This window comes from Sapajus apella, unplaced genomic scaffold (genome assembly GCF_009761245.1).
Source record: "Sapajus apella isolate SASKATOON/1434 unplaced genomic scaffold, GSC_monkey_1.0 scaffold3, whole genome shotgun sequence".
In the NCBI taxonomy this organism is placed as follows: Eukaryota; Metazoa; Chordata; class Mammalia; order Primates; family Cebidae; genus Sapajus; species Sapajus apella.
This window is the reverse complement of record NW_022436943.1, coordinates 1,069,694-1,079,947: the sequence shown is the minus strand read 5'-3', so window position 1 is coordinate 1,079,947 and position 10,254 is coordinate 1,069,694. Positions and strand designations below refer to the sequence as shown.

Here is a 10,254-nt window from a genome sequence, read left to right as displayed (position 1 = left end):
CATGTTACCCGGGCTGGAGTGCAATGGCGCGATCTCGGCTCACCGCACCCTTTGCCTCCTGGGTTCAGGCAATTCTCCTGCCTCAGCCTCCTGAGTAGCTGGGATTACAGGCATTCGCCACCATGCCCAGCTAATTTTTTGTATTTTTAGTAGAGACGGGGTTTCACCATGTTGACCAGGATGGTCTCGATCTCTTGACCTCGTGATCCACCCGCCTCGGCCTCCCAAAGTGCTGGGATTACAGACTTGAGCCACCGCACCCGGCCTGTTTCCTGACTTTTTAATGATCACCATTCTAACTGCCATGAGATAGTATCTCATTGTGTTTTGATTTGCATTTCTCTAATGACAAGTGATGATAAGCTTCTTTTCATATGATTGTTGGCCACATAAATGTCTTCTTTTGAAAAGTGTCTGTTCATATCCTTCACCCACTTGCTGATGGGGTTGTTTTTTTCTTGCAAATTTGTTGAACTTCATTGTGGATTCTGGATATTAGCCCTTTGTCAGATGGATAAATAACTCTTCTTGTTACATTGATCACTTTATGTAATCTCCTTCTTTGTCTTTTTTGATCTTTATTGGTTTAAAGTTTGTTTTATCAGAGAGTAGGATTGCAACCACTGCTTTTTTTTGCTTTCCGTTTGCTTAATAAATATTCTTCCATCCCTTTATTTTGAGCCTATGTGTGTCTTTGCACATGAGATGGGTCTCCTGAATACAGCACACTGATGGGTCTTGACTGTTTATCCAATTTGCCAGTCTGTGCCTTTTAACTGGAGCATTTAGCCCATTTACATTTAAGGTTAATAGTATTATGTTTGAATTTGATCCTGTCATTATGATCCTATCTGGCTATTTTGCCCATTAGTTGGTACACTTTCTTCATAGTGTCTATGGTCTTTACATTTTGGTATGTTTTGCAGTGACTGATACCGGTTTTCCCTTTCCATGTTTAGTGCTTGCTTCAGGAGCTCTTGTAAAGCAAGCCTGATGGTGACAAAATTCCTCAGCATTTGCTTGTTTGTAAAGGATTTTATTTTTCCTTCACTTAGGAAGCTTAGTTTAGCTGGATATGAAATTCTGGGTTGAAAATTCTTTAAGAATGTCGAATATTGGCCCCCAGTCTCTTCTGACATGTAGGGTTTATGCAGAGAGATCTGCTGTTAGTCTGATGGGCTTCCCTTTGGGGGTAACCTGACCTTTCTCTCTGAGTGCCCTTAACATTTTTTCCCTCATTTCAACCCTGGTGAATCTGATAGTTATGTGTCTTGGGGTTGCACTTCTCAAGGAGTATCTTTGTGGTGGTCTCTGTATTTTCTGAATTTGAATGTTGGCCTGTCTTGCTAGGTTGGAGACGGTCTCCTGGATAATATCCTGAAGTGTGTTTTCTAGCTTGGTGCCATTCTTCCTGTCACTTTCAGGTGCACCAATCAAATGTAGTTTTATCTTTTCACATGGTGCCATATTTCTTGGAAGCTTTGTTTGTTCCTTTTCATTCTTTTTTCTCTAATCTGCTCTTCCTGCTTTATTTCATTAAGTTGATCTTCAGTCTCTGATATCCTTTCTTCTGCTTGATCGATTTGGCTATTGATACTGTGTAAACTTCACAAAGTTCTCATGCTGTGTTTTTCAGCTTCATCAGGTCATGTATATTCTTCCCTAAAATGGTTATTCTAGTTAGCAATTTGTGTAACCTTTTTTCAAGGTTCTTAGCTTCCTTACATTGGGTTAGAACATGCTCCTTTAGCTTGGTGGAATTTGTTATCACCCACCTTCTGAACCCTACATCTGTCAATTCATCAAACTCATTCTTCATCCAGTTTTGTTCCCTTGCTTGCAAGGAGTTGTGACACTTTGGCGAAGAAGGGGAATTCTGGTTTTTGGAATTTTCAGCCTTTTTGCTCTGGTTTCCCTCATCTTTGGTCTTTGCTGTTGGTGATGTTTGGATGAAATTTTTGCATGGTCATCCTTTTTGTTGATGTTGATGCTGTTGCTTTGTGTTTGTTAGTTTTCATTCTAACGGGCCCCTCTTCTGCAGGTCTGCTGGAGTTTTCTGGGGATCCACCCCAGACCCTGTTTGCCTGGGTATCACCAGCAGAGGCTGCAGAACAGCAAAGATTGCTGCCTGCTCCTTCCTTTGGAATCATTGTCTCAGAGGGGTACCTACCAGATTCCAGCTGGAGCTCTCCTGTATGAGCTGTCTGTCCACCCCTGCTGGAAGGTGCCTCCCCATCAGGAGGCACAGAGGTCAAGGATCCACTTGAGGAGGCAGTTTGTCCCTTAGCAGAGCTTGTGTGCTGTGGTGGGAGAGCTGCTGCTGTCTTCACAGCTGGCAAGCAGGAACATTTAAGTCTGCTGAAGCTATGCCCAATGCCACCCCTTCCCCCAGGTGCTCTGTCCCAGAGAGGTGGGAGTTTTATCTATAAGCCCTTGACTGGGCTGCTGCCTTTCTTTCAGAGATGCCCTGCTGAGAGAGGAGGAATCTAGAGAGGCAGTCTGGCTACAGCACCTTTGTGGTGCTGCAGTGGGCTCTGCCCAGTTTGAACTTCCTGGTGGCTTTGTTTACACTGTGAGAGGAAAACCGCCTACTCAAGCCTCAGTAATGGTGGATGCCCCTCCCACCACTAAGCTCCAGAGTCCCAGCTCCACTTCAGACTGCTTCTGCTGACAGCAAGGATTTCAAGCCAGTGGATCTTAGCTCACTGGGCTCTGTAGGAATTGGGGATCACTGAGCAAGACCACTTGACTCGCTGGCTTCAGCCCCCTTTCCAGGGGAGTAAATGGTTCTGTCTTGCTGGCATTCCAGGCACTGATGGGGTACAGAAATAAACTCCTGCAGCTAGCTCGGTCTCTGCCCAAATGGCTACCCAGTTTTGTGCTTGAAACCCAGAGCCCTGGTGGTGTAGGCGCCCAAGAGAATCTCCTGGTTTATGGGTTGTGAAGACAATGGAAAAACCATAGTATTCGGGGCTGGACAGCACCATCCCTCATGGCACAGTCCCTCATGGCTTCCCTTGGCTAGGGGAGGGAGTTCCCCAACCCCTTGTGCTTCCCAGGTGAGGTGACCCCCACCTTGCTTCTGCTTACCCTCTGTGAGCTGCACCCACTGTCTAACCAGTCCCAGTGAGATGAAGCAGGTACCTGAGTTGGAAATGCAGAGACTATCTACCTTCTGTGTTGGTCTCACTGGGAGCTGCACACAAGAGCTGTTCCTATTCGACCATCTTGCCCAGGAATTCTTTTTTTTTTTTTTTTTTTGAGATGGGTTCTAGCCCTGTCACCCAGGCTAGAGTGCAATGGTGCAATCTCCGCTCACTGCAGCCTCTGCCTTCTAGGCTCAAGCTATTCTCCTGCCTCAGCCTCCCAAGTAGCAGGGGCTACAGGCACGCACCACAACGCCCAGCTAATTTTTATATTTTTAATAGATACAGGGTTTCACCATGTTGGCCAGGCTGGTCTCAAACTCCTGACCTCGTGATCACTTGAGGTCAGGAGTTTGAGATCAGCCGGGCGTTGTGGTGTGTGCCTGTAGTCCCTGCTACTCGGGAGACTGAGGCATGAAAATTGCTTCAACCTGGAAGGCAGAGGTTGCAGTGAGCTGAGATCGTGCCATTGCACTCCAGCCTGGGCAATGGAGTGAGACTCCATCTCAAAAAAAAAAAAAAAAAAAACAAAACAAAAAAAAAAAAAAAAAAAAAAAGATTTGCTATAAAACGTTTAACTTTGCTGTATCACTGTAGTTAATGTACTCTCTGCATTGTGTTTTCTTCTTTTAGCATTTTCACGTTCCAGACAGTGCTACTTTTAGCGTTTGCCCAGGTGGAGAGCAGCCTGCTATGAAATCCAGCTCCCTTCCTTGCTGGGACTTGATGCCTGACATCAGTCAATCAGTGCTGGATGCATCCCTGCTTGAGAAACAAATCCTGCTGGGCTTTTCTCCTGCCCCAGGTGCTGACAGCTCACAGTGCTGGAGCCTGCCAGCTATAGTTAGACCAGAGTTTCCCAGACAGAGTGTGGCAGTACCCTTTGGGAATTGCAGGGAAAATGGATTCTGTACCAGGTATTTTATGTTTATATAAATGTCTTTCTTATTTGCCCGTCAGTCTCTCTGTTCATCTAGATGCCAAGAGAGATAAAATGGTCGCAGTGCTTCCCATATGTAATACTAGGCTTTACTTTATTTTTAATTACTTCTAGACATTGTGTACACTGGCTCAAGTGGTATGATCACATATGGCTTATCCCAGTATCCTGCTTAAGAGATTTTTCTCTTATGGAGCTTATGCTGGGGGGAAATGATGGTACTTGTACCACAGAATGGCAGTGTATAAAAAGATTCTATGTATGATCATATAAATAGCATCGTATGAAAATAGATCATATCGTAATGAAAAAATTACCAGGGTTAAGATATGAACAAGTCAAGTTGGAAAACCTTTTCTTTTCCCATGTTTTACTTTTACTCCAAAATGCTATTTTTCTCAAAAAGTCGTTAAGAGAGATAACTGAGATAAACACAAGTCACAGAAGACTCTGTTCTGTGGTGGTTCCTGCACGCAAGTTGCTCCAATTACCGATTACCAATTATGCAAATGATAACCACAGAATCAAGCCAGAGACATAGAATGGTTTGTTCATACTGGACTTCTATCATGTGGTTGTTTTGCATGTAATGTGTCCCTTCTGCAGCTGTCAAGAATAACTTACTTATAGTATATATAACAGCTACAAAAGAAACATATTGTGACCTTATGAGAGGTACCTTATTTTCATGATTATGAATTTATAGACTTTATTTCAGGTTTTAGCCATGTTCTTTTGATGAAACATTTTAAAAGACAACAGATATTTTTAATAGTAATATTTTAAGAGACAAGCCTAACTTACGTTATTCATAATGGTAAGGCTCCGTTCTCTACACACATCCCTCCGTCTTTCACAGTATTCACAAAATCCTTGAATTTACAAATATTTCTCATCCCTAACACTGTAGAGGAGTGGTTATCCTTATATTCTGTTTGGAGATGTTAAGTATAGTGAGTTTAAGGAGGTGTTTTTGAAAGTTACATGAACTCATGTCTATAAATAAAACATTTTTAAAACTGAAAGAAAATTTCAAACAAAGCTTAATTTGGAAATAAAGTTTAAAATGCTGAGAATTACAGTATAATTTAATCTTATCTAAAATACTAAGCTAGATATTGGACAAAAAGTACCATACTTGAGTCCTGGCCCCAGCTTTCTTGGCTATCAAAAAGAAATTATCTGAGGTTGGCTTGCCTTGCTCTTTTAAAATTAGGCTGGGAAAGGAACTTCGCTGTTTATCCAAGAGCTGTACTCTGAAAATGAATTTATTTCATGCTGTCCCATCTCCTCATCTATTTCCTTCCATCAGTCCAACCAACAGCACACGTTAGATGGTGTTATTACTGTGCTTTTACCAAATGCTAATGGACCATTCACTCTGACATTTCACACAAATACAATCTTTGGGAAGTACTCACACTGGCAAATAGGATGGATGGCACATGGAAGATTTTTAGAGCAGTATTGACCCCTTTTAGTCAGCAAAGGGCCACATTTGGCAAATTATCTGATTTCTTTGATTAATTTTGACAATCTGTCCATGTAATTTAGGCTTCAAAGTAATTTTTTTTTCCTGCTTTAATGTGAAATACTCTTTCTGGTAGTCTGTAATCTAAATAGGAAAATTTCTCTTCATCACAGAAGGCAACCTATACTCACACAGCTGGTTTTCTAACTCCAAATAATGCAGCTTTACTCCTAGTTATCAAAATGAACATTTTTTAAGTGTGATGGGCTTGTAGAAATTGACAGCAAACATTATCAGCCTGCCTACCTTTCGAATTAAAAAAAGAACAAGCACCCAAATTCTCTAGTAGTCCTTTTTTTAAAAGCAGGTCAGCTCTTTTTTTTTTTTTTTTTTTTTTTGAGACAGAGTCTTGCTCTGTCACCCAGGCTCGAGTGCAATGGCACAATCATGGCTCACCTCCCAGGCTCCAGCCCGTCATCCTCCCACCTCAGCCTCCCAAGTAGCTGGGACCACAGGTGTGTGCCACCACACCTGGCTAGTTTTTGTATTTTGCTGTAGAGATGGGGTTTTTGCCCTGTTGCTGAGGCTGGTCTTGAGCTCCTGGGCCTAAGCAGTCCTCCTGCCTTGCCTCCCAAAGTGGTGGACTTACAGAGTGCTGGATTACAGGTGTGAGCCAGCATGCCCAGCCTACCAAGCACTTTTAAGGAAGAGAAAGTATCCTGCCAGGCTGAAGAGTTTAAGACACATGTGCATGGGGAAAAAAGAACAGCAGGAAATATTAGCACAGGGTTAGCTATAGTTCTCTCTGAGTGATAGAGTTATTTTGTTTTCCTTTATTTTTTCACATTTTATGAATGTTACAAATATATATAACTATTAGAAAAAAATTAGTAGACTTGTAATATAATTAGTGTATGGCAATTAATGAGAAGACAGCCTCCTTTTTGTGGAAAATATCTCCCCTGAGTTATAAAGAAGATGTTTTAGAGTTCTGAATGATGCTAATCTAAACAAATATGTTCCAAGAGAGAAAGCATTCATTTTTTTCCTAAACCATTTCCATCATTTGACTTGATTCTGCTGTAGGGCTATAGTGCTGACATACCAAGAACACCTTGGAGTGACTTATTTAACCCTCTCAAAAGACCCTAGTCCTCGAGTCATTATCCACAACAGATGTCCAGTAACGATGCTTATAAAGGAAAATATTAAAGGTATGTTTTATACTATTGAATTGAGATAATACAAAATGTGTATTTTTTTCTGGGGTTTTTTGATTTAGTTGTTTGTGATCCTGTGAAACAAATGTTTAAATATAATTATTAATTATCTCTTTTTGAGAAGTTTCTTTTTTTTTCTAATCTCAATTAATTTTAATTTAAATAGCTGCCTGTGGCCAGCGGCTACTCTACTGCACAGCGTAGATTTAAACTAACACTTCTTCCGTCTGCTCTTTTTCTTTTTTTTAATACTTTAAGTTCTGGGGTACATGTGCAGAACGTGCAGTTTGTTACATAGGTATACACATGGTGGTTTGCTGCATCCATCACCCGTCCTCTACATTAGGTATTTCTCCTAATGCTATCCCTCCCCTAGCCCCCCACCCCACTGCTGTCCCTCCCTAGCATCCCCACCTCCCTTTTCTCCCTCTCCTACCCCCCCCACTCCCCAACAGGCCCTGGTGTGTGATGTTCCCCTCCCTGTGCCCATGTGTTTTCATTGTTCAACACCCACTTATGGGTGAGACCATGCAGTGTTTGGTTTTCTGTTCTTGTGTTAGTTTGCTGAGAATGATGGTTTCCAGCTCCATCCATGTCCCTGCAAAGGACATGAGCTCATCCTTTTTTATGGCTATGTAGTATTCCATGGTGTATATGTGCCACATCTTCTTTATCCAGTCTATCATTGATGGGCATTTGGGTTGTTTCCAAGTCTGTGCTATTGTGAACAGTGCTGCAATAAACATACGCGTGCAAGTGTCTTTATAATAGAATGATTTGTAATCCTTTGGGTATATACCCAGTAATGGGATTGTTGGGTCAAATGGTATTTCTAGTTCTAGATCCTTGAAGAATGCCACATTATGTTTACTGTACCTAAGTCTCTGTCTTTAAGGGATAATTCTGTATATGCCTTTTTTTTTGAATTTCAGATATTCCAAAGTTTGAGGTTTATTGCAAAAAAATTCCCTCTGAATGCTCCATTCATCATGAGCTATATCATCAGATTTCCAGTTATCCAGACTGTAAGACCAAAGACTTACTTCCAAGCCTCCTTTTGAGAGTTGAACTGCTAGATGAAGTAACAACTGAGTGGAGTGATGCCGTTGACATCAACAGTCAGGGAACACAGGTCAGTGAGCATGAAAAGTGACTCAAAGAAAAATGCCATTTTCTGAGGTTTTGTTCGTTGCCTATTTTTAAACATAATTTTCTAAATGTCGAACATCTTTTCTCTTTGTGAGGGAGCTTGTGTATTCATTTTTATATCCTCATTAAGTTATAAATTCTCAAACTCAAGTGTGTATCTGCAAAGTAGACTATACAGCCATTGACTTGAGAGGAGCACTTAGTAAAAGCAGGCCCATCCTGGAGCTCATCCAAGGTCAAATGGAAATCACATTGTCAGGCTTGTTTAGTTAGAACATAGTTCAGCTGTCCAGATGTTAGTACGATCGTAATACCAATTCTCTTTTGTGTATTATTTGAATAATTATATATATTTTAAAATTAGTAATGTATTTTAAAATTATGCATTTTATGTGTTATGTATTTATATATAAATTATATATTTATATTATGTATTTTATAATTAGTAATTTTAAAATACATATATTTATCCTAATAATACATAAAACTCCACAAATATAACTACCGTTTTAAAAACCTGAACAGATAAAATGTCCTGATTTGTTTCTGTCTTACTCTGGGTGTTGATGGTACTAATTTTGTTGAAAATGGCGTAAGAACTTAGCATTTCCTTTCTTCTGAACTTAAAATGTACCATGTTAGTATATAATTTAGTGGCATTAAATATACTTACAGTGTTGTATAGCCATCACTACTATTTCTGAAACTTCTTTATCATTTCAAACAGAAACTCTGTACCCACTAAGCAGTAATTCCTCATTCTCCCCTCCCTCAACCCCTGGTATCCTCTCTTCTTTGTCTCTGTCTCTATGAATTTGCCTGCTCTAAGTATCTCAGATAAGTAGAATCATAAAATATTCATCCTTTTGTGTCTGGCTTATTTCACCTAGCATAATGTCCTCAAGGTTCATTCATGTTTTAGCATGGATCAGAACTCCATTCGTTTTATGAGTGAATAATATTATGTCATACTTTTTAAAAAAGTTGTTTCACATTTATTAGTTCATTTGGTCTTTACAAGCTTGTGAAGTAGGCTATTGTAATGGTTACAAGCCACATATTAAAGTTATAAATGCATTTACAGTAATAATAATGGTTATCATTGAATAATCACTCCATGCAAAGCATTGTGCTAAGCACTTTACATTCATTCTCATGTAACCTTGACAACAGCCATACAAGTTAGGGACCATCATCTCCACAGAGGAAGAAGTAGAAACTAAGACCTCCAGAAGTACCTTGGTCTAATTCGCATGTAGTTGAAGCAAAAGGCCTGGAATGTCATCCAGACTTGCAGAACTGCAAAACTGGTGCTCTGAGCACAATGCATGCTGTTTCCTTACCTGGAACTCCTTGCTGCCTGTTTTTCCCAGTCCTCCTGGCACATGCTTTCTCATCTCTCAAGATTTCATTAAAGCCCCTTTAATGTGGAGTATACTTGTGAAGTGTAGAATGAATGATCTGCTAAGGGGGAGAAGGAAAAAGGGAGGGGCCTGGGATGAGCAGTAGCTGTGGAAACTGGTGAAGGATCTGCCTGGAGACTGGGGAAGGGATGGCTGAGCAACCTGGAGGGCCACACTCACCCTGGAGACCTGCATTTGTAGTGGCCACAAACTACCCAGGAGTGTGCTTTCTATCAGCTGTGCTCAGGGGCTGAACAGTGAAAACCCCTGGGATCTGTGCAGCCTCAGGAGATTTTCCCAGCCTCATTAATTTACACAATAAATATTGCAAGCTTCTCAAGGGTCCCTGAACTCCCCTGCATGGGTTTGAAGATTTTTGAAATCTTTCTTATATTTGACTAGGGAATTCTTTACAATATGCATTCTTCCTGTCAAACCTTATTTTGGGGATTCCCATTCACTCTGAATTTCCTCAAAACTTTGTAGTCAGGGATACTTCAAAGCTAAGAGGAGGTGCTCTTTCCAACACCCTTATCATCCGTGGTCTGAGGACCCAGCAGTCTCATGTTCCCATTAATCTTTTAGGAGCTGTGTGCCATATGTCCTGCAGACCATGGTTTACTTCCTACTCTGGAGGAAGATTTGTTTCAGACCCTCACCAATATCTCCTCAGTAATATCCCAGGGCATATAAATCACTGGGGAGCAGAGAGCTGTGTCCTCTGATGAAAGGAAGGAGCAGTCCTTCTGGAGGAGGGAGTTTGTCTTCCAGGAACTTCTTCAGCCCTTGGTCCGTGAATTTCAAAGCTGACCTAAGCAAGCAAAATCGAAACACCATAAAATGCCCATTATGCTGCAAGGAAGAAAGCTCCTTTAACTTTTTTTCATTCAGGCCCTCTGCTTCTGTTGTGTAGATAAGATAGTCT

The 10,254-nt window shown here is 41.0% G+C and overlaps 1 protein-coding gene across 1 annotated transcript in view; it reads left to right on the top strand.

Moving 5' to 3' along the window:
* VPS13B (vacuolar protein sorting 13 homolog B) overlaps positions 1-10,254 on the top strand; it is an 823,218-nt gene that overhangs the window by 773,125 nt on the left and 39,839 nt on the right. Inside the window, exons 52-54 of the mRNA XM_032247702.1 lie at positions 3,780-4,063; positions 6,644-6,771; positions 7,710-7,909. Coding sequence (XP_032103593.1) covers positions 3,780-4,063; positions 6,644-6,771; positions 7,710-7,909 — 612 coding nt within the window. The remainder of the gene's footprint in view (positions 1-3,779; positions 4,064-6,643; positions 6,772-7,709; positions 7,910-10,254) is intronic.